Source organism: Podarcis erhardii, assembly GCF_964252035.2.
Source record: "Podarcis erhardii genome assembly, chromosome: 2".
In the NCBI taxonomy this organism is placed as follows: domain Eukaryota; kingdom Metazoa; phylum Chordata; class Lepidosauria; order Squamata; family Lacertidae; genus Podarcis; species Podarcis erhardii.
The window spans coordinates 69,135,135-69,159,379 of NC_138498.1; the positions used below are offsets into that span (position 1 = coordinate 69,135,135).

General features: G+C 43.3%; 2 protein-coding genes across 3 annotated transcripts in view; one reads left to right on the forward strand and one right to left on the reverse strand.

The window, feature by feature from the left end:
• Window positions 1-19,865, forward strand: part of FAF2 (Fas associated factor family member 2) — a 30,013-nt gene extending 10,148 nt beyond the window's left edge. Inside the window, exons 1-11 of one of the 2 annotated variants that reach the window (XM_081850244.1) lie at window positions 3,061-3,204; window positions 11,772-11,840; window positions 12,463-12,597; window positions 13,547-13,623; window positions 14,168-14,306; window positions 14,813-14,898; window positions 14,989-15,080; window positions 15,655-15,832; window positions 16,667-16,838; window positions 18,171-18,314; window positions 19,075-19,865. In XM_081850244.1, the coding sequence (XP_081706370.1) occupies window positions 3,142-3,204; window positions 11,772-11,840; window positions 12,463-12,597; window positions 13,547-13,623; window positions 14,168-14,306; window positions 14,813-14,898; window positions 14,989-15,080; window positions 15,655-15,832; window positions 16,667-16,838; window positions 18,171-18,314; window positions 19,075-19,257 (1,338 nt within the window). In that variant the 5' untranslated portion in view covers window positions 3,061-3,141 and the 3' untranslated portion in view covers window positions 19,258-19,865. Of the gene's footprint in view, window positions 1-3,060; window positions 3,205-11,771; window positions 11,841-12,462; window positions 12,598-13,546; window positions 13,624-14,167; window positions 14,307-14,812; window positions 14,899-14,988; window positions 15,081-15,654; window positions 15,833-16,666; window positions 16,839-18,170; window positions 18,315-19,074 lie in introns of those variants that run through there. The other variant, XM_081850243.1, reaches the window with a different exon arrangement.
• The window catches only part of KIAA1191, a 263,656-nt gene that overhangs the window by 52,779 nt on the left and 186,632 nt on the right, over window positions 1-24,245 (reverse strand). The gene's annotated exons all lie outside the window — the stretch shown is intronic.

The following is a 24,245-nucleotide window of genomic DNA, read 5'->3' on the forward strand; positions in this document are numbered from 1 at the left end:
TGACATGGCAGGGGAGGAATGGGTTAAACCTTCCCTCTGTATCTGCTGTGATTCAGGTCATTATCACCCTACCCCACACCACTACTTTTTAAAAAATGTGCACATTACTTGCAAAGATGCATTTAACATCACAAGTCATTTGACCTTAATAGACCAGGAGTGCATAGCTTTAAAATTTCTTAATCTGACTTTTACATTTCTTTTTAACTCAGGAGAACCACACTGCTACATTAATCATATGAAAATGGTGATTTGAAAGAAAAAGAAAATACGAGCCAGCCCCAATCAAGGTTGTAAAAATTATATATTCAGTACGACGTTCATAAATCTTAGTTATTACAAAAACCCTATCATTTTTTAGGCAATGCAAGCAATACAAACATGAAATGCAATGCATGTTAAGTACTTTGTCACATTTTAAATTTAGTATTTCCTTCTAACTTTTTTCCTCTGCATGACCTCTTCTCTCTCTCCTCTCTCTTTTCTCTGTTCAGTTTGTTGTTCTGTTTGCTGCTGCTGTTCAGCTTCTGTCTTCTTTCCCCTTTCTGCTGAATTCAACATCAACAGAACACAAAGCTTTCACTCTCTCAGAAACTGACAGCAAGAGTGGCCAGGTGGTCTAGGCAAGGGAGCCAGTGGGCTGCAAGAGGCATCTGATAATCTGGTGCCAACTCACCCACATGTGCCACTGAGTCCAGGGAGAGGAGGAATAATGCAGATATATAGTGGTGCAGCCATCTGTGCCCCTTGGCCAAACTTTAATATTCCCACAAAGAAGCAATAAACGCTTGCAAATAAAGGGCATTTGAAATTCTGCCCGGGGAGGTGGGGCTACAGTTCAAACTCCTGAGCTCACCTTTCATAACCAGAACTTTAGAAGCCACCCCAAACAGACAGGTAAAATATTGCAGGCACTCCAGGGCTGTCCCCGATTTACAGAAGCCATCACAGTTTCTGATTTAATCCTGGAATGTCCCGCTTTTCCTTAGGACGTCCCTATTTTCATTGGAGAAAATGTTGGAGGGTATGGAGTTATCCGACCCCTGAGCCATCTGAAGGCTATTCTGTATAGGGAAGGGGTTTTTTTTTAATGTTTAATGTTTAATTATGTTTTTTATATATGTTGGAAGTTGCCCAGAGTGGCTGGGGCAACCCAGTAAGATGTGTAGGGTATAAATAGTAAAATTATTATTATGGAATGGGATGTCCCTATTTTCATTGGAGAAATGTTGGAGGGTATGATATTGCTCATATCACAACATATGCTTGCAATAGCAAAGACTTAGGTCCAAGTTTGTTTAAGGAACTTGGAACTAAGGCAAATCATTGAAAGGTGAGTCTTTTCATTCTGAGTGGCAGAAATGGATGAGTGTGTGTGCACCATAGGCATAGTGCTGTATCCAATAGTAGCACTGTGTCAGTGGAAAAAGACTTCCACTCATACAACAGGATTTTCCCTTCATCTTCTCCCCCTACAGCAGCCCATACACCCTCAGTGCTGCACCAGTGGGGTTCCCCAGGCACAATAGAACTTTCATTACCTCTTCTCTCCCCCCCCCACTTCAAAAATCTGTTCCAGAGGGCACTCCAACCCTCCAGAGCTAATGCTGAGGGTGGAGTGGGGGGGGGGGCTAAGGAGACAGGATAGGAGAAGCTCCACTGCATGCACCCAAGTCTGGCAGTTTGTACAATCTGAATCATTCAAAGATGAAGAACCTGTGGCCCTTCAGGTGTTGCAGGACTGCAACTCCCATCCTTGAGACTTTGGCCTTTGTCCATAATACCTTAAGTTCATGTGAGTCCAGCCACACCAGGAGACCCACATGTTCCCCTTTCCCGACATAGCTTCTAAGTGAATAGCTATCCAAGATAAGGTGTTTTCTATTGTGGCACCTAGCTTGGAAACTCCTTCCTTTGGTAAGTTCTCCTAGCAACTTTATTCCTGGTAGCACTGACTTCAAGCTTTGCCATAATGGCATTTCTATCCTTTTGTAAGTTGCTTTAATTTTTTAGTGCCATTTTATCTCTGTTTTACTCTGCATTGCTGCGTTATTGTGGATGCAAATTGTTATATTATTGTAAGCCGCCTTGCAGATTGTAGGGATGGGTTCTGGCTCAACTTTAAATCTGCTTCCATGCCTAGATTATTCAAAATCAACACGCTGTTCCGCTAAAAGCAGGCAGTGCTGCATGATTTCCCTTGCAAAACGTATCTGATACGGATGCAATGCGCTGTCACCGCACTAAATGCAAACACCCCTTGCGTTTCGCTCACTGGCAAACAACCACGTGGCTCTTCTGCATCCAGGGTGTAAAATGGAGATTCCAAATTAAACCGGAAGCCAAATTGCGGGCGCGTGCAAATGTGACACATGGATGTGATCACAGACTCGTAGAAATTGGCTTGCGCGCACAACCAGTTTCCGAGTTTAGTCTGAAATCCTTTTTTGTGTCTGTGTTCCACCTGGCACGTGTTTTAAAAACTCTCCCCGTCCCCTTTAGCGTAAAGATTCTAAAGCCCAAGCGTAAGGTGTCGGTATCGCACAAGGCTCGTGCGTGCATTGCATGATTTGGGCTGGGAGGGAGGAATTTAAGAAGATTGACCTTTTGCTGCTGCTGCTTCAAACCAGCCTCGTAGCCCCACTTTTATAAACTGCGGTACCAGCAGCGCGCTAAAATGCAAGAGGGTTGTTGCCAGCTGCTGTTCCCCAACCACATCCCTCCAAGCCGCAGAAGGGTAACGGGGAGCATACTTCTAAAATACTTTGAAACTAACATTTCAGACGAAATTGTAAAGAGAATAAGTTCCTGTCCTCGCTGTTGCCTTTATTGCTGGGTGAGGAGGCTGCTGAAACTTAGATGTCTCCAAAGTTTGGCAACTATTAACTTTTGTTACTAGTTTCCTCTCAGAGGAAACAACAACAAAAAAAAGCCAACGAACCACGCAGCACCAAGAAGGAGCGGAAAATTCTGCATTATAACTCCCCTCCCCCAATCCCTGTGAGCTTCCACTAGCTACTCTAGACCCCTCTTTTTATTTTATTGTTTGCGGCGGCGCGCGCGCGGAACGCGGTCGGAAGTTTCGAATTGTCACGTCACTTCCGCGGAGTGACGCAACTGCAGGTCAGAGGCAGCAGCAAAATGGCGGCTCCGGAGGAGCGGGAGCTGTCGGCGGAACAGACCGAGAAGCTGCTCCAGTTCCAGGTGCTGGACGCGGGCGCGGCGGGCTGAGCCAGGCCGGCCGCCTGGGCGGGAGGCTGGGCCCCCTCTCCGCCCTCGCGTGGGTTCCCGGCGCGCCGGGCGGCCAAGAGGAGCGGGCGGCGCCGCGGGTTGGGGGGCGGAGGAGAGCAGGCTGGCCGGCCTGAGGTTTTTGCTGGGTGGGGGGCGGCGGAGGGGGCGCTCGGCGGAAGCGGCCTCGGCCTAACCATCGGTGGCCTGATGGCTGCCAGCCTAGGGAGGCCGCCGCCTGGACCTGCTTCCCACCCCCCTGCAACGCGGGTATGGCCGCGGGGTGGGAACCAGCAACGTATAGTCCGTGGGGTCGGCCTGCGAGCAGTTAAGCTTGCTTCGCTGTTTTGTGCTCTTCCGCAGCGTACCATTTAAATAAATAATCACCCGCAGATATTATGCGTTGTGATGGTTAAGAGCAACAAACAGGAAATGAGTCAGTACACCTGTATGGGGGAGGCACATCCCGGTTGCTAAGCTGATTATTAAAAAGGAGCTCCATCCCCCCCGCCTTTTTATTTTTAAAGGTTGCTCTAAGAGGCGAGGAGAATCCCAATTACAAGCTCCTGTAGCGCCCAGTCGAGCATATTTTCTTGGAAGTGAATTCCGAGTCCAGTAGTCTCCACTGCCAAGTATGAGTGCATAAGATTCTGCCCTGTATTTAGAACACGGAGCAACATTTGCAATTCTTTGTAATTGCTTTTAAAAGAGATTGTTTCCTCCCTCTTCCTGCACTTTAGTATTCCATAGAGAGCCTTAAACTGTCTTGCACCACTTGGCATAAACAATTGAGAGAGTATATTTTGGACTTTCCTAAAAGTAGAAAGCATTTCCTGAAAGTATTTTTCATCTTTGTTGGAAGCCGCCCAGAGTGGCTGGGGAAACCCAGCCAGATGGGCGGGGTACAAATAAATTATTATTATTATTATTATTATTATTATTACTACTACTACTACTACTACTACTACTACTATGTTGGGGATTCATTCCCATGATGGCTTATAACTTAAACTGTGGTATTTCTTCACACAAGTGGCCTTCTGTTTAGCCAGGGTTGAATGCTTTGATTGGCATTTTGCTCTTTTTAAGTCATGGGCAAGACTGTTTCTATTAACATTATAACCTTCCATACATGACTGTAGTGGAGAATGCTAGTACTGCTCTGACATTTTTAGCATGGTTGCAACTTTTAATTCTCTCACTGCTGACAGAAGTGGGAGGTTCCAGTAAGAATTATTGACGGTGAGTTGAGCATTTCATAAAAAATCCACACACTGTTGTAGGGGAGCTGGATGTCGATGGGGCTGAGGAAGAACAGCAACTACTCTGTCTCCCCTCCCCCAAAGGTCCAATTATCTCTTGTTATACCTATATTTGACATTTCTTTGTCAGGGGTCTTAGTCAATTCTTGTCTTCTGGAGGAGGGTTGGTTTTTTTGTCTTTGCCTTTTGGGAGAGCACATTGGGGTGAAAGCACTCCCTTTATTGTTTTGAATAATCACAATATATTAACAATTAAATCAAAATGTAATGTTCACTATTTCTTAAATGTACTAACTGCAAGTCTAAAGTACCTATCCCATACACAGCAGTACTCTTCAAACACCCCTCATTCTTCTAAGTTTCCAATCCTTCTTTTCTCTTTGCTTCTAAAGCTGCTAAATTACCTTAGTTGTACTACTTTGAAGAGATTATTCAGTTTAAGCCATATTCGGGCATTTGATAAATGCCACATACTTTGCAGTGTGTGTTTGTTGCATTTTGAAATGCCAGTTGGTAGGTGGCGGCACTTAGAGCCATAGTTGCCTTTGACTGGACTTAATGGTCCAGGTGTCCTTTACCTCACCTTATCTTTACCTCACCATTGATGTGAGGCAGACACCACTGTACTTCACTTTTTTGAGCAAAAAAGTGAGGCAATTTGGGGTGGAGGGATATAGTACTGGGCCAGTGGCTCTTGTGGCTCTGTTCTTGCTTGTCTGAAATAAAGAGATGGAGGGAGAACTGAAAATATTGCTATTATATTACCACTCACTCGGCCCAGAAAAAAATGATACTATGACATTATAATAGGAAATGTATAATAGGCAAGTAGGTGCAGTTTGTTGTTCAGCTGCTCACCTAGAACAAATGCTGAGCAGGTGACTGTACTGCTGATCTGGTGTATATTGAAACAATCTACATACATTTGAAATGATGGGAATTTCAAAAATATATGGTTTTGTTAAGACTTTAGAAACATAAATTGGCTATAATTGGGAGAAGAGAGTGACCATATATGCATTTAGTCTAAAGTAATGTATTTCCAGACCTTCCTTCAAAAATATTTTACAACAGGCGCAGTGGCGTAGCGTGGGGGGTGCAAGGGGTGCCGGCCGCACCGGGCGCAACATCTGGGGGGGCGCACTCGCCGCCTCCAGAGTCGCCGAAGAGCCTCGGGGCTCAGCTCCTTTGGGAGGAGGGGTCGGGCTGGGCGACCAGGGGGAGCAGCAGGCGCCAGCAAGGAGGTCCGGAGCCGGAGCCGGAGCCTGGCCAGGATCGCGCGCAGGACGGGGCGCAAGAGGGAGGGGAGAGTCGAGCCTGTCCCCCCCACGAGGACTGCTGCGAAGAGGCGGGAGGGAGAGGAGGCCCCTTGGGAGGAGCGGGCAGGTGCTGGGGCGGCAGCGCTGGGCGGGGGCCGAGGGGTGGGCGCCCCCCTGCGCGGGCATCGCCGCGCCGCCGCCGCGGGCTTGGCTGGGCCGCCGGCCGAGGGGAAGCACCAAACAAGGCCAGGATCCAGGCCCGCCCCGCTCTCCTTATTTGGCGCCCGGTTCCGGCTCCCGGGTGGCCTCCTCCCACCCGCTCTCGCTACCAGTGGAAAGAGAGACGGAGGCGCAGCGAAACCCGCAGCCTTTGCAGGCGCCGCCCGGCTGGGGGAGGGGAGCGCGGAGGAGCCCCGCGGGGCCTGGGCCCGGCCAGCCGAGCCTCCCGAATTGTGCCCCGCAGCCAGGATCTTGTGGCGAGGAAGGTGCCCAGTCTGCGCCCTCCTTCCCCACAGAGCTGCAGAGGGAAATCAAGGTTCTCCTGCTAGTTTCTCTTCTTCTCTTCCCCACACTGCGTTGCAACCGTGCCCCCCCCCTCTCGGTGCACATAGCACGATTGCAATCTCTCTCTCCCCCCCCCCAAGTTAAACTAATGGAGCAAGCCAGCGCCAAAGATTTGTAGAACTGTGAATACCCCAGCCCAGGCAGCAGCAAGAAGCTGGCAGCGGCGGCAGGTTAGGGGTTAGGGGCGCAAATTACTTGCCTTGCCCCGGGTTATGGGGCGCAAATTACTTGCCTTGCCCCGGGTGCTGACAACCCACGCTACGCCGCTGAACAGGCGTGGTGAACCCTGAGCCCAGGAGATAAATGTGGCCTCTCTATCTGATTTCTAGGCCTGCCTAGGCCCTATTCCACACTGGCTCTGCTCCCTCCTCAAGTGCTTTTGTCTGGCTAGAATGTGTCTCTTGGTTGCCCAGATGGAGGTGTGTAGAAACTTCAGGTTTTTTACTTGGCTGGAATGTAGCTTGTTGTACAAAGATAAGATTCACATCTGCTGCCCTGCAGACGTTTGTTCTGGGCCCTGCCCATCACTGTCATGCAGCCTCTGGAAAGCTGCCCCTGAGGGAGTGTGGCCCTTGGGCTGAGAAGATTCTGCACCCTGTATTACAGAGTCTGCATATCACTGTTATAAGGCTCAGTTTCATGCATAAGTACAGTGTTCCAGATAAATGGAATTTTATTTTCTTTGTACATCCTATGTAGATGCTATTCTTGTCTCTGTGTATTTCCCTCATTGTTTAGAATGGAAGTGGCCAGTGAACCAAACAAGTGTTGGATGGTGACTTGAAAAATATGTAAAACAATACTTAATTAGCTACTATTAAAGTAGAAATTTGGGGAGAACGCTGAGAGGTTAATTTTTTTCTTGAATTTTATTTGAATTAAAGGGCTGACAACATTTTCTGTCAAGTCCAGTGTCGCACGATGTGGGTGGAGAGAATGAGGCCCACATCTGTGCCTTTCAAAGTGAAAGTACAGACTGGGTCAGCTGTTGGCTAGTCTGATCTGTACCTTCAAAGGTATCCTTCAGTCAAGAGACTGTCCAGCACTGGATTGCCTCCTACCTATGGAGGTGTTTATTGGACTGGCTGACAGCTAGCCATGTATGTATGGCCTGTAGGTTCACCACAAAATTAAAGGATTTGGTGCCCATGGTAATAAGTGCTCTTACTAATAACTGAGAATTAAAACTTGGAACTTTATTGATAATACCATTGTATATCCCATCTGTAACTTAAAGTGAACCTGCAGCTGGTATCCAGAAAAACAACTTCCTTAAATTAACTGAGAAACTTTACCAAATTGTATCTGTCATCTATATCATGTTCAGTCTTTGATTGCTGCACTTGTACAAGAACAAAATCTTAGCCTGGCAAAGGCTTTTGTTCTGTTAGAGTCAGGTGCTCCTCACCTTGGAAACATAATTCTCTGGAATTTGGCAATAGTTTGGGAGTTAACAGCAGAGCTAGTTACAGGCTTCTTGGAAATGTTTCACTTGTATGACATAGAGCAAAACCAGACGTGATGTTAAATGTATGAATGCATTTAGCATGTGTAAGTTTTTACTAAATACCAGTTGCAAGCCTGGTCAGGTTTGGGTCCATGGCATATGGGGAAGGTAGGGGAAGACGGACTTGTGGGATTTTCTGTCTCTAATGCTAAAATAACTTGACTGACCTTCGCTTTGCACTGAACCACGTTGGATCAGGTAGTTCAGTGCCACTAGCTGCTTTGTGTCTACTGTGGGTCCACTCTCCTTTCTGCTTGGCTCAGTGTGTCTGTCTAAGCACCTTCTGAATTGCACCTCAAAGCAGTAAATACTCTTGTGTTAGAAATATACATACAAAGGTATTTATTCATCATCTTTATTAGTAAAATCATTTGTTGGACATTTAACCAGAAAAACCCATCGGAATGAATGGTACAGTTGACCACAAGGGGCATATTCTACTGTGATGTTAAACATTTTCATTTACTGCAAAACTAAAATGAACAAAAAGCATTATTTCAGGCAATAAAAATGCCTTTTTCTCTGTCCTTTGAAAATAGCTGGTGATATGCCAGTTATTTTCCATGGCTTCTGTGAAGGGGGTCCTGCTGTATGTATGCAAGATGCCCTTCAAGTCACCAGTGGATAGGCGAAATTGACGACTGGAATCTCAGATGAGAATGCCCCCATCAGATTTAGTGATCTGATCTTATAGCCATCTTGAAGCCATGGAATATATTTGCAGGAGTTAGCTGATACAGAATTGTTTCGGATTGCATCTTTACAAACAGTAGTGTGGGAAATGTTCCAGTGCTTCATAAATGTTGTGCAGTTCCATGGTTATAACACTGAAGAGGGCTTCTGGTTCCACTCTGCCTTAATAGAGGCAGCCCCCATGACAATGGGAGATCATAGGCAAAGGAAAAACAAGGATGATTGAGGGTAAATCATCCTTGCAAATTCCCCCCAGAATTTTTCTGGGTACCTGGCTCTCACTCTGGCATGGAATGTGGGAGGTGCAAAAGCACTTTGTCTGCTGAAAACCCTCCAATGCCGCCATTAAGAAGCAGAGGTTCTCCTGTTAATTAGAGCTTAATTGGTCTAAAATACAGGCGCATGCTAGAAGAGATGAGATCACAAACTGCAGAACAAACCAACTGCAAGGACTTTAAGGTTTGAATTTGAGATAAGACTTCATCTGATGCAAAAGACGGTGGGTGGGGAACCTATGGTTTCTTTATTTAAAGTTTTCTTCTCTACAGTTACGATTCAGCAACCTTCCCCTGAATGTTGGTTCAAATTATATTTGTGCAAGTGATGATGGAAGAAATTGGATTATAAATATGGTATATAACATCAAATGGAACTGTGTGTTAAAAAAAAAGGAAAAAGGGAGGGAAGCTCTATTTTGCAACAAGTTTACGATGGAAACTTAGAGCTGACTCTTCCCCATCCGTTATTATCTACGAAGTGAACTGAATGAAGAGGACTTGGAATTTAATTTAATTGGAAGGATAACTGGCCATATATCTTCAGCTGGAAGAAAGGAGTTTGTGAGCTGCCAAGGAACTGATAAGGTTCCATATTGAGTCATCTGCAGTTTGACAGACCTCTCTTCTTCCCAGGCTGAGAGGGAAAATGGTGAAAACAGTTTATTTACTGGGACAGAGCAACTTTTGCAGCTGTTGTGAAAGTTCTCAGTGCAAAACAATGAAGCATGGGACAGAGCGATGGAGAAATTTCTGGAACAACAATGGCATATCAGCTCCACCCTAGGCATGATGCATTACAGCAACAAGTGGGGGGGTGGGGGGGAGACATAACATCTTACAAGGACAAGAAGAAATGCTTCAGACAGAATAATTGCTACACACGGGAAGAACAAGGATATAGTTTGAGTTCCTCACTTGAAGCTTTATAAATCATTTAATGTGTCAATACGAATAGAAGTTACTAATATTGCAGTTGTTGTATAAGGGATTATTATTATTATTATTATTATTACTATTATTATTATTATTATTATTATTATTATTACCGGAATGTAATTGAAACTAGTTAGACTTTAGAACGCAGAATTAAAGAAAATCATCAAATCTAGTATGCAGAGGGGCCACTTTAAATAAATTATATAATTCTGTATTTGCATGATTGGTATTACTAATTGTATTATAAATTGGTATTGTTATAATAAGGCTATTATTGGACTGTAATTTAAAACTAATAAAAATAGTATTTAAAAAAAAAACACTGAAGAGAACAGCATTAGCAGTTAGTTTTGTGCCTGTTTTTCATTCTGACCTTGAGTAAAGTAGTTACAGATAACTGTGAAAAATGTTATACACACAGACACATTAGTACAAAAGCTGAGATTCTCAGAATGCCAAATTTGGCAGAAGATATACCAGGTTTGACACTTGCATGGCAATCCAGTAGACATGGAAACATGTAGGCTGTTGTCCCCATCTGTTGTAATGGTGGCTCTGAGGAAGAAAGCTTACAAGACACGACAACTGCATTATGTTACACCTATAGGGAGAAAAGAGGGTTTTAAAGAGGGATTCTTGCTAAATTGTGTATAGTTTGAAATGCCCAACCCCCCTATTGAGACCTGTATGAAAACACTGTTGTGTAGAGTTTGTTTTGTCACATAAAGCTGCTACAGTCCTTTACATACTTTTGAACAGAGAAAATTCTGGCATTCAATTTTACTGCATATTGCAGCAGTTCTAGCTGTATCAGAGTGCAAATGAGCTTTTGAACTTTGTAGATTGGTAAGCAGCAGTACCATTTTAAGCACACTGAAAAGGTCAACTGTCAGTTTAGCAATGTGAAGAAGCAGTAAGTGCACATGCCCATTCAGGAATATGTTTCAGAAAGGCATTTAAATTAGTTGAATTTTTAGGGAATGAGCATTGTAAATCCTGTTCCGAAGCTTATTTGTGAGACTTGCTCTGTCAGTGTTGTGAGAGGAAAAATTACGCTCTTCTAAGTATTATGCTGCTAACTAGGAATGTTATAAGAAATTATCTCTGAGGAACTAATTGGGCAATAATTCACTGCTTTGCAGAGCAAAGCTTGTTACCTCACATGTCCAGCACAATTGAAGGTTGAGCAAAGATGAAACAAGACCAGGAATACCAGCCTAACTAGCTGAGTGGAATGCTACAGCCTGAGGGCTTCTGTTGAATTATTTCTGTGTGCCTGAATGCATTCTGTTAGTGCAGTGTGGCATTACATATAGTGGCAATATATCCTTGGTTGAAACATACCTACTGTTATTCTGATGATAAATGTAGGAACTCACGTCTGCAAAGAGCAGATTGGAGATGAATCACAATTTGGACAGAGAATGCTAATAAATTAAAAGCTCAAAATAAACTGGAAAAAGAAGTGCTAATGAAAAGCAGTAAAGTGTTTAATCACAGTGCTGTAACTCTAGTAGGACTGTTCTTTAGAAATAAGAGAGCTCAGAGAGGTGAAGGAGAAATCAGAATAATTTTATTATTATTCTATATATATAGAATATATATATATTCTATTATTATTCTATTCTAAAATTATTCTATTGATTGATTGCACTTATATCCCACCTTTATCTCCAATGAGTTTGAGGTGGCGTACATGGCTCTCCCCTCCGTTATTTAATCCCCGCAACAACCCGGTGAGGTAGTTTAGGCTGAGAGGCAGTGACTAGCTCAGGGTCACCCAATGAGCTTTGTGGCCGAGTCGGAATTTGAATCCTGGTTTCTCAGGTTCTAGTGTGACCAATTGTCTTGTGGAAAGAGAATCTCAAGACTCACAAAGTTTGATGTTTGCTCCTTTTGTGAGGCAGTTTGTTTACAAATGCCTTGTTGAATTCTGATTTCCGAATGGAAGCGGCTTAAATGAGAAACAAAATAAAATTTGATTCGAGGACTGTATTGTTTATTGTTTTGACTTAAGTTCTTCCACCCCGTTTCTTGCCCCCAGGACCTGACTGGCATAGAGTCCATGGACCAGTGCCGTCATACACTGGAACAACACAACTGGAACATAGAGGTACTGTCTCACTTGGGGCTTGCTTGCTTGTTGCACTTGTTGCTTACCAACAGTAGATGGTATCCAGTGCTTTTTCTCCTCTGACAAAAGGCTCTTTGATCCACTATGCTTCTGTGGCACTTCCCACTATCCCTCTGGAGCAGGGGTGTGGGTGGTTGGGGAAGGTGGATATACAAAAGTTCCTTCCCCATTCAACTAATGGAAGCCTCTGGTCCAGTACTATGAGCCTCTGAAGTCAGGCCAAAGTCAGAGCCACCCCTGAAAAGACCCCTTCTCTTGTTACCATCCTCTGCACCACCCTTGCAGAGGGCATACAAAGACTTTGGATGAACAATGGGGATCCAGATTCTGCACACACAAAAATTGAATTCTGCAGCCTCTACTGATATTGATTATATAAAATTAGCACTTTCCCTAATTTGAATAAATCCGTATTTTTATTTTTTGCTCTGTGGAATTCTGATGACCAGGGGATGATGCAAAGAGCTCAGCAAAGCTGTATTCCTGACTACAGTATTAGATATCTTAGTCATCCTTTTATTTTTTGTCTATATACTTTCTAAAAGAATTTTCTGTGCGATAGGTAAAATATGCTAACCAGTCCTTGTTACTCCCTCCATAGGCAGCTGTTCAGGACCGATTGAATGAGCAAGAGGGTGTCCCAAGTGTCTTCAATCCACCACCTTCTAGACCGCTACAGGTCAACACTGCTGACCACAGGATCTACAGCTATGTTGTTTCAAGGCCGCAACCAAGGGCAAGTTCTATAACTGAGATGAGCTTAACTAGGGAAGCATTTGTTCTCTGTGGTCAGTTCTATGAAACAATAAAGCACCTACAGTGGTACCTCTGGATGCAAACGGGATCCGTTCCGGAGCCTTGTTCACATCCAGAGCAGAACACAACCCGCATCTGCGCATCTGCGGGTTGCGATTCGCCGCTTCTGCGCATGAGCGTGACGTCATTTTGAGCGTCTGCGCATGCACGAGCGGCGAAACCCAGAAGTAACCCATTCCATTACTTCCGGGTCACCGCAGGACGCAACCTGAAAACGCTCAACCTGAAGCGTCTTTAACCCGAGGTATGACCTGCAGGTTTTCTTGGTAATGGAGAGCACAGATGTTACCTTGAATGGGGACTTCTTTTCTATAAGAGGCTGTGTGGTTACTTTTGTTGTCCTGTTGTAAAAACAAAAAGCAGAACAGCAAAGGAAAATGATACTTAAAAGCCAAACATTTGGTAATTATTTCAATATGCCTCAAGCTGGGGTGAGGGTGGGGGAAAGGAATAGAAAAACACTTGTTGCTGATGAGAACCAACATCTAGGAATTGTATCTCTGAGGTTAAATAGCAAGACATCAGTTTCCAAATGTGTGCTAAAATATTTCATTAACATAGCTGCTTCAAGATAAAATAAATTTAAGCTGGTACAGTGGTACCTCGGTTTACAAATTTAATCCGTTCCTGAAATCCATTCTTAAATCAAGGCGCGCTTTCCCTAATGAGGCCTCCTGCTGCCGGTGCCGTTCCACCGTTCGGCTTTTGTTCATAGACCAAGCTAAAGTTCGCAAACCGGAACACTACTTCTGGTTTTGTGGAGTTCATAAACCGAATAGTTCATAAACAGAGTTGTTCGTAAACCAAGGTACCACTGTACTTCAAAGGAATGCCGTGATAAGGACCTAACTTTCTCTTTGTCATTTCAGGGCTTGTTAGGTTGGGGTTACTATTTGATAATGCTTCCATTCCGATTTACATATTACACATTACTTGATATATTTAGGTAAGTGCACACCTGTTTATGTTTGCCTATTGAGTTATTGAGTTTGCATGTTGAGTTTATTGCTTTATTCTGAAGTTTGCCACTACTCCTTAGTTAAGGTAATATTCTATGGCAGATGTGGGCAGGAGACTAGATACTGGTTTACTTGTAGATTAGTGGCCAATTTCTGAAGGCCCACTTTGTAGTTCTCAGGCATTGATTAAGTCATTTATTTGTTTCTAGTCATTAGATGATTGCAAAACAAAGTTTAGCAATATAAAATAAAGACAAGTTAGCACTGGAAATCTTCTAAACTTGCTGGGCTCTGGAAATCTTGGTATGGTCTAACAATGATTCTAAACAAAGGTGTTTACTTGGAATATCACAACAATTGTGGCATGGTTGATTTTTGTTAAGAAATCTTTAATATGGGTTTTTGTGTTGTAAATACGGGTGATAGAAACATATATAAATAAACAAATGTAAAACTGAAATCATCCCACTCATGTTCTGAAGGTGCTAGAATAACCAGTAGCTGATATTTCAATTTTATACTCTTTCCTAGGTTTGCTTTGCGTTTCATACGCCCTGATCCTCGTAGTCGGGTCACTGACCCTGTTGGTGATATTGTTTCATTTATTCATATGTTTGAAGAAAAATTTGGAAGAATACATCCTGTTTTCTACCAGGGAACATACAGTCAGGTTGGTACAAGAGATATCAATGAGTTATGTGGTGTTGTTCTGTCTTGAAGTGGAGATTCTTGGAAGAGTAATCTTGAGTTATCCCTTGAGGCAAAATGTTGTAGACATATATTGTAGGTAATATAAAATAGTAACCTGAGATATTTAATTGGAAGTTACGTTTTGTTAACTGTTGCCTATGTTACAATGTATTGGAAAAAGAATCACTCTGCTAATACAGTAACTTCAGTTTTTCAGTGCGTGGTTCTAGTAGTGCTAATAATAGAACAGTCTGCCTTGGGTGAAGACCATATCAAAGACTCACTACTTGGTCTAGCACAGCCACAGTGCTCCTTATCCAGTGAGGAAGGTTTGCTGTGCATGATTTGGCAAAAAAATTAGCACTGTTATAGTCTTTGTGTACATGCTATGATCTGATGACCTGACACTACTTTTTTCACTTGAGCACAGTGTCAAATTGTCCAGATTTCATCTCTTTAAAACATCCTTATGTTTCTTCTCTCAAGGCACTGAATGATGCAAAGAGGGAGCTACGCTTCCTCCTTGTTTACCTTCATGGTGATGACCATCAAGACACTGATGAATTCTGTCGGTAGGTTACTTCAGATTTTTTTATTATAAATGGTAGTGTGAGTTCTGGGTGCGGCTTCACATGAGTTAATCTTTTATCCTTTCCAAACAGCAACACCCTTTGTGCACCTGAAGTGATCGCCCTCATAAATACACGGATGCTTTTCTGGGCTTGTTCCACAAATAAACCAGAAGGATATAGAGGTACGTGTTTTGATTACAACTCTGCCTTAATGTAACATTTTATAAACACTTGCAGCCCAGTCCTAAGCATGTTTACTTAGAGTTACGGCCCACTCTAATCAGTGGTGCTTCCTCTAGAGTAAGTATGCATTGGATTGCAGCCTTGAACTGTAATCTTATATAATGAAAAGAAATGCTTTTGAACTGGTGGGATATAGTCAAGCAAATGTGTTTAGGATCAGGCTGTCAAAATAAGCTGTTGTGTCTGTTTTGTATTTTATTCTGCCTCCTTTTACTATATGGGAAACAAACCATTACATGAAACAGCTAGGAGGGATTTGCGGGTGCCAGTCATCGATATGCTGGAGCCACCCAACTCTAAAGTGCTCACATGTGAGTTGCATGTCACTCACATGTTGAAACAGGAGCAGGGCCACATTGTTGGATCTGCCCCCAAAGTTGCATTCCTAGACACTCAACATCTTCAGTGTCTGTACAGAGAGTGGAAGAGGAGCCTTTGCGTTATAAAAGATGGAAGTGCTGTATTGTATGCATTTGTCTTAGTGTCACACCGTATTGTATGCATTTGTCTTAGTGTCACAGGCTTTGCGTGAGAACACCTACCCATTCCTGGCAATGATCATGCTGAAAGATCGTAGAATGACTGTAGTTGGGAGGTTAGAAGGACTCATCCAACCCGATGACCTCATTAACCAGCTGACATTCATCATGGATGCCAACCAGACATACTTGGTATCTGAGCGCCTGGAAAGGTACTAGGTCAAAAACAAGAGATGCCATCTCCACTCTCCACCTTACAGTGCTTCATTAAATCTGTGATTACCTTTTCTGTGGGAAAACTACCAACTGCTCAACCTGACTTAATTATCTGGGCATAGAGTAAAAGACAAGAAAAATATATATCCCGTAAACTGCAGCTATCTGTTTAATTATATGACTCGTGTTCATATATGTTGCTGGCAGATTGCTAATGTAGGATATAACAGATTGAGAGAGTTTGCAGGCTTTCAACAATAGTGTCTTAGTGTTGGATGGGAAGAGATTGCCTCTAGTTCTTAACTCTAGTTGGCATACTGCTGATTTCACCAGGTTGCTTTGTCACTAAGAAGAAGTGGACTGCTGATGCTGTTCACAGGGAGAGAAGGCTGTCTTCTTAGAGATACTAGCCGTGGGGTATTTTTTCCAGATTCTTGCTTGCGTCTCAAAGCACCTTAAGATTCAAGCATCATAGGTCAGCATGGGCAAGGGCCCAGTAGAGGTCCACAAGTGGAGGCGCTTGCTGCTGTTTGCTGCTGCCCACCTACTTACTCCACTGAGCCAGCAAATGGAACAGAGGGAGAGGGCAAGCAAGAAACTGGTAGAAGCTGCTGCTACTACTTGGTATCAAGAAGGAAAAGGAGCAGCAGCAGCTGCTGTTCCCACATGCAAATAAGAAAATGCTGCTATGCCTAGTCGTAATGCAGAACCACTGGGACAACCCTCCTAGTTAGAAATACATCTTTCCCCTAGTAAAAATCTGAAATTTCTTCAGGCGTTGTAGCAGTTCTTGTCAGGTTGGCACTAATACATTTCCCCTTTTATCTTAGAGAAGAGAGAAACCAAACTCAGGTCCTTAGACAACAACAAGATGAGGCATACCTGGCTTCATTACGGGCTGATCAGGAGAAAGACCGCAAGAAAAAGGAAGAGCGGGAAAAGAAGAAGAGGAAGGAGGAGGAGGTGCAGCAGCAGAAGCTAGCAGAGGAGAGACGGCGGCGGGTGAGAATTGAATGTGTCAATAGCAGTGAATCACAGGTCTCAGGTGCAATTTTCATAATAAGAATAGATGCCTCAGCTATGAATGCAGGTGGGAATGACTGGCTCTTGTAGACGGCCTTATATTACTGCAAATTTAGTACTGGCACTTTGGAAATGGGAGCAGTTACTAGTTTGTGGAAGACCACTCCTAGTTGGTTAGTCTGCATTTCATAGTACAGTATGAGCCAGGATTCAGATCCTGTAAATTAATCCATTAAAATTCAGATCATGTCACACATAATGTTTCTCTCTCCCCCTGCCCCATTAATACAGTTTATTTATACGGTGGTACCTCGAGTTACAAATGCTGCAGGTTACAAACTCCGCTAACCTGGAAGAGTTACCTTGAGTTGAGAACTTTGCTCCAGGATGAGAACGGAAATCGTGTGCCAGCGGCAGCAAGAGGCCCCATTAGCGAAAGCACGCTTCTAGTTAAGAACAGTTTCAGGTTAAGAACGGACCTTCGGAACAAATTAAGTTTGTAACTAGAAGTACCACTGTATTTATTTAAAAGTAGCACAGTTACTTGCAGAATAAAGCAACAATGTTTAGTTGCCAGATCCATTTACTAGTTTCCATTCTCTTGATGGTTATAATTCAGATCACTTTTTTGTGTGCCTGCATTTGAGTATGAGATTTCAAGTAAGTCTTCCTCTTCTCGAAGTTTCCCATTAACACATATTATTCTATTTGAAAGAGAATTATTTTAGAATACGTGCAGAAACAAATGTTTTAATAGGAATAAACTTTGTGTAGAATTATCAGTTGAAGCTCATTACAGGCACCATTGGGTGGGAGGATGCCCTAAATTCATATTTTCATAATAGACTTTCCATCATCCCAGGATGCAGTTCTTCACAATTCCCTTACTTTGGACCAAGGCACCAGAAACAAGTGTACATACTACACATTCTCTGGAAGACTGATAAAGCTTTGGGTATAGCCTAGTTAGTGCCAACAGAGAGCATCACTTAGCAAGAGTTCCAGTGAGTGATTTCTTGAGTGAACGTTTTGACTCCAAATGAATGCAGTAACTGGCTGGGTTATTCCTACTGATGAACACTCCACACCTTCATGCAAACCTTATAAAGGCTCTTGCCAGAATTCTGCATATTGGAATATGACTTGGCAATCTAAATTTGAGGCCCATTTGAGATGAGGCGACAGTAACTATTGATATGCTTAGTTCCATTGACTGTTGCTGTGCTGATCTAGTGGCTACAGCTTTATTTGTATTTTGTCACACTGTTGGAGCTGCTGCCATTTCTTCACATTTCCATTTTATCCCTGAAGACTCTGCAGGAGGAGAAGGAACGGAAATCTGAATGCCTTCCACCAGAGCCGCATCCTGATGACCCAGAAAGTGTCAAGATCGTCTTCAAAATGCCCAATGACTCCAGGGTGGAGAGGCGATTCCATTTTACACAGTCTTTAGCAGTAAGGATGGGGCAAAATTTTGTGGCTGAGAATTATTTGAGAAGCAGAAATTGAGCTCTGAATCTGCTTTAGCAGCTGGCGATTCATACAGATAGAGGGGAGACCCAGTATGCAGAACCGAAGGAATGGTGGAGCTGGGCAATGCAGTAATATCCTTACCATTTTTGCAAAGCCTCTTATCTTAACCTAACCAATGATCTACCCTTAAAGAAATACACCCTGGGCTACTCACTTTGCTTTATAACTTATTAGGGACTCTAACCTGGATCTCCCACATGGAGACTAGGATGTCTCTCTGTTCCATCATGCAGGCCCTTAGGAAGGAGTGGGTTGAACCCCGAGTGTCCCTTCCATGAATATAAGGACTCCTTCAATTCATGCAAGACACTGGGATCCAATGGAGGCTCCTGCTGGAGGAAAGAGGGTGGAGATAGTTCGAGTTCCCCATTCCCCCTGTAGGCTCCAGCACCTCCCACACTGTTCCATCTCCTCCAAATTTCCTTCAGCATGAGTGTTCCATGAAAAGTTCTGCTCTTAGTAACAGTGGATATATGAGGAAACTTATTGCTCAAGTAACATTTTATATAAATTAGGTATGTTGTGATTGCATGGAGGCCTTCATCTAAGATGGAAAAATGGCCATCTTCCTGGGTATTCTTTCCCTAAACACAGAAGAATGTTGCAGTGTGAGGATCTGCTTTCTGCTCTCCGTTGCAAGGCATTTGGTCATTTGGTGAATAACTGCCTACTACCTCCTTAGGTGATCCATGACTTCCTATTCTCTTTGAAAGAGAGCCCGGAGAAGTTCCAGATTGAGGCCAACTTCCCTCGCCGTGTCCTGCCCTGCCTTCCGACAGAGGAGTGGCCCAACCCACCCACGCTGCAAGAAGCTGGACTCAGCCACACGGAAGTTCTCTTTGTGCAGGACCTCACGGACGATTGACATTTCCCCAAAATACAGAGATGGAAAGAGAAATTCCTACTATAATACAATATTTTTTTTAAAAGACTGCTGCGTACACATGAGGGATCAGAGACTCTGTGGCCTCGGCCAGCCACGCCGTATGTCTGCACTGGCGGGAGAAACTGCACACTCACGCACACGCAACCCCTTTTACATCCAGAGGGCTGATGGGAGGGGCCATGGTTTGCCCTCCCGAGAGAGGGGGAGAAACGGCAGCTCTCGGTAAATATTGCTTTTATTGGAAATAATATACCCCAACATTCTGACATTAGAACACCCGACGTTTTGCTGCTTGTGACAGCTAAAGGACACCGTACCTGTGGGCCAGGTTGTCTTCTGCCCAGGTAGGGGAGGGACGGGCAGAGGGTCTTTTCTTTCCTTCGAGCTTCTCACTCTGTATAAATCTCTTAAATATTTCTTTTGCTTTGTAATGACCAAAGGAGAACGGGGGTAACAGTGGGTTTTGGTTTATTTTTTTTTTTGTTTTATAAGGAGCTGGTTGACATTCTTAACCACAGGGGTTCTTCTCCAGGGTTGTTAGCCTGCGTAGTGTAATAAACTCTGCCTCTAGTGTGCCTGTGCTAACACCTCTGACTGTCAAGTGTCTTACTGGCCCAGATGATGGCCTGACCTAACCTGTGCGCACACAGCTTTAGTAGCGAAATTCCCTTGGGTCATGTTGCAGCAGCAATTGGGACTCGATACTGCCTTCCGCACAGCATCCTAGGCTTGCCTTGACTCACTCTGGAGGAGTGTTTGTGACTGTGCCAGTGAGGGATATGTCTCTTGCAGTAGCCACATGAGGTAACTGCAGCAGACACAAAAGTTGAGCTAACTTAAAGGACTGCAGACATTTTTGTTGAGCCAAGGTTGTCATTTTGTCAGTGTTAATAGGGATGGTATCTGCCTGCCTTGAGGACACACTGCAAGTGTTAAACAATGAGCTGTGTGTTGCAGCTAGAGCCCACAGAGCTCTGAAAGGCAGCCTGCAGATTTTACAGATGCATGCCTCTCTTAATAACTGCAGCTGTTGCCTGTATTAAGGCAGATTCAGTCCTGTTGCCCTTTAGTGCAATGGGATGTTCATGAGGTCAGGAAAGCTGCCTTCTGAAGTCTTTCCAGCTAACAAGGAGTCTCTCAGTTGTGTAATTTTCTTAGGCGTATGGAAGTTGAGAGCACAGACTTGCTCATGGAACTCGCTGGGCTCTTTTCTGTTTCCTTGTGATGGAGGAGCCTCCACTTGCTACTGTATATACTGCAGAAAATATTGCCTCCTGCGAATGAGCATCATTTCGAATCCGAGCTGGACTCATGAAATACAGTATTACTCTTATTTGCCAGACTTAGCTTCCCTTCTCTTTTTTTGATTGATTGGATCAGAAGCAGAAGAATATTAATTTTTCTGTCCTCCTTACTATATGAATCAAGAAAACTAAGTAAGGATTATAAAAGGGAGATGAAAAGAACAGTATTTCTGTGGGAATACAGGTTCAAGGTGAACCTTGTGTGTGCTCTGTTCTTACACATATTTTTTCATAGGTACTAATTCATCTGATGGTATTCCCTGCCTAAAGAATTCTCGCTACTCCCAAAAATTCAGATAATTTCTCAGCTATTGGCTTTATGCCTTAAAGTGGTTAGCATGTGAAATTCTTGGATAGAACAGACTGAAGCATAGCCCTGGCCCTCTTCTCTAGAGCATCTGAATGCCTTTTGGGCCTTTATCATAAAGAGAAAGCACAGCAGTGAGTGTAGATTGATGCCATTTCTGCAGAAAGCAAAAACGTGAGAATACTTTCACACCCCATAATGAATGATGTGCATAACTCACCCCAACCCGTACTTTATTTGTGAATCTTGCAGTCGCTCAATTCATTTTAAACATGCTGCATTGCATAACTTAATACTAATTAGTTATCTTATTAGCAAAATTAGAGCATGAGCAAATATGATTTGGGGGAAAAGGCAAATCATCTGCCAGATGCTCTAGTGGGCACCAGTGTTAAAAGATGTGATTTGCACTGAAAATTTACAGCTTTTACACTAGTATTGCTTTTTTTCAAACTGGAATGAGTTAATAGTGCTGGAGTGAACGCAGGATGTAAAGGTTAGGTAGGTTCATTTTGGTTTGACCACTTGCTATTTTCTAACAGAAAGCTTCCAGCCCTTACACACTCCAAGCAAAGGAAGAAAATCAAGTCACAGTTCAATAAAGACGCTTGCGATACAAGAGTTTTTTGAATGTGCGAATATGGGTGATCCAACAAGCATCGTATCACGTAAGCAAGTGTGACACAACGTAGGTGGGCAGGAGATGCAAATCCTACTGAGCTGGCAGTGGCCAACCAAGAAAGATCTTGGGAGTTAGAGTGAATGGCTTAATCAAAAATTGATCCAGTGGGCAGCAAATGCAAGAACTGCCACTGATGACCAATGCCCCATCTAGCCTTCTATCCTGCTCTTACAGTGGCCAATCAGATGCCTGTGGAGAAACCCATGAGCAGGACAAGAGCACACTCCCATCCTGCAGTTTCCAGCCAAAAGCATTAATGCCTCTGTCCATGGAGGCAGAACATCGCCATTGTTGCAAGCAGCCATTGATAGCTTAATCCATAATTTGTCTAAACCTTTCTTTAAAGCCATCCCAAGTTGCTGGCCATTCCTGCCTCCTGTGGGAGTAAGTTCCACAGTTTTAACTATGTGCAGTATAAGGAAACCCTTCTTTTATCCGTCCTGAATCTTCCAATATTCAGCTTCATTGAATGTCTACAAGTTCTAGTGTTATGACCAATGGAGAAAAAACATTTTCTCTAGCCACCACCTCCAGTTATTTGGAGTTTGAGTGAAACATGGAGAGTCCTTAATGTAGCATCTTTAGCTTTAAAAACAAACTGAATAGTAGTTCACCTTGTTGCACTCTGTTTCCCACAATGGCTAAGCAGACGTCTCCAGAAAGTCTACAAGGAGTCTCATGCTTTGAATCTGGAGGTCTCCAAAAGCAGTAATCACTACTTAACCACTGGTAGACCTCTGTGAATTTGTCCAAACATCAGTCATGCTTTTTAAAACAAAAAAACACACAAGTGCTAACCATGATATTTAACAAACCACTGACACACTGAAAGCAAATCTGCAAACTACCATGGGCATTGGAAAACACTTACTTTGTTTGCCGAGAGCAAGTTGCTCCAGGTATCACTGGTGGCAGAGTAGATAGTATATTTTTAAAATGCTAACATTCCACTTCTTAGCTTGTGCTTGGTTCCTTGTGTCACGGAGCTGCAGCAGATAGGAACCACAACCCACACATCATAGATGCTGCATTAGTTGAAAGCAAGGGGTGACACTACCACATCAATCACCGAGAAGCTGGTGGGAATGCTAAACATGCTGCAACTTAAAAAGGTGGTGTCATTGTTCCATAACCAAAGTTAAGATGGATGCTGAAGTTAATGTTTCAGGGGCACAGTAACTTCTCTGAAGCTGGCGAGGGAAAACTCATGTGCCTTCACAGCACATTCACTTTTTTATATTTTACTGTGGCACTGATAAAAGCATAAAGCAAATTAACGCATATTTTCTTTACAGCATTTTATCCTTGTGACTACTTTTTGATAAGAATGTGAGCTGGGGTCTAGGCCATGGCTCTTTTGGATGTGAGAAACCGCATTTCAAACCATTGCTCCATTTTACGAAGTATCCCATCCTAACTCAGTTCAAAAATTGGGGGGTGGGGGGGTGAGGATGCCATTCGTAGCTCCTTGGAGGAGGGTCAGGATACCTCTAATACTACTTTTAGAAGACAGACAACCACCACCTTCCTGAGAGCACTGCCTCCACCAAGAGAAGAGACTGGCCTGCCCTCGTTGGTATACATCATACATTTATTAGTGAATATCCCTCTCAAAATCAGCCACAACATTAAAAAAAATAATGATTGCACTACTTGGTCAAGCAGAACTAGCAACTTTCATTTTAAAAAAAGTACAAATCTGTTAAAAATTTCAATCAGTATAATACACATATATATAATACAACATACTAGTTATGTTAAATGCTAAAAACCAATATGATTCCAATGGAATGGAAAAAAAACAAACACTTTTTTAGAGATTTAAGAACCTTTTTTTCTTCTCTATATATTAGCCTTTTTTCAAATACATACATGGGAAAAATGAGGTAACTGTAAAATGTGCAAGTAACAGAGCAAAAAAAAATTATATATATATATTTATAATATATATATAATATATATATATATAAACTTTCTAACACAGAACAAATGCCCTGGTGCCCTACAGGGAGGCTCCTCTCCTTGTAGGGTGAAGCTGAGCTATCCCTCTGGAGGGCACGGGACTGGTAAAAAAGAACAGTAAACAGTCCACTATCCCACCACAGGAAATCATTGGTAAACAGTGGCATCTACAGCGCAATCAGCAATCACAAACATCCTAAATAAATGTTTTAGTAATTTTTTTGTTGTTTTTTGTTTTAAAATGATAATTTTTAGCTGCTCATTGGAATAAATTCTGCAGCACACGAGCTTGTGAGCTTTCGAGTCGCCACCAGAAGAACCGTAAGGCTTTTCTACCCTCCCCAACCCCAAGTCATCTTTCTGGGGGGCGTGGGGGGAAAAAACCCCGAGATAGCAGGGGGGGAGGAGAAGAGAGCGTTTTTAAAACAGATGGGCACCGGCACTATTCTGATTGGCTATAAATATAGAAACACCTGTGGTTTTTATATACAGTAAAGACCTTTGGTTATTTGTGTCGCATGAAATAAGTTGTTATTGTTTTTCCTTCTTTAAAAAAGCTGTGAAACGAGAAAGGCTGGGGCTGGGGCGGAGAGCGGAGGAGGTGGGTCTGACACAAGGCACTGGCTTGACATGTGAGGGAGAGGGGAGAACTGAGTGGTCACAGAAGGACAGGTACTCAAAAGGGGCTGCTGGTGTCTGTGCAGTTTATATG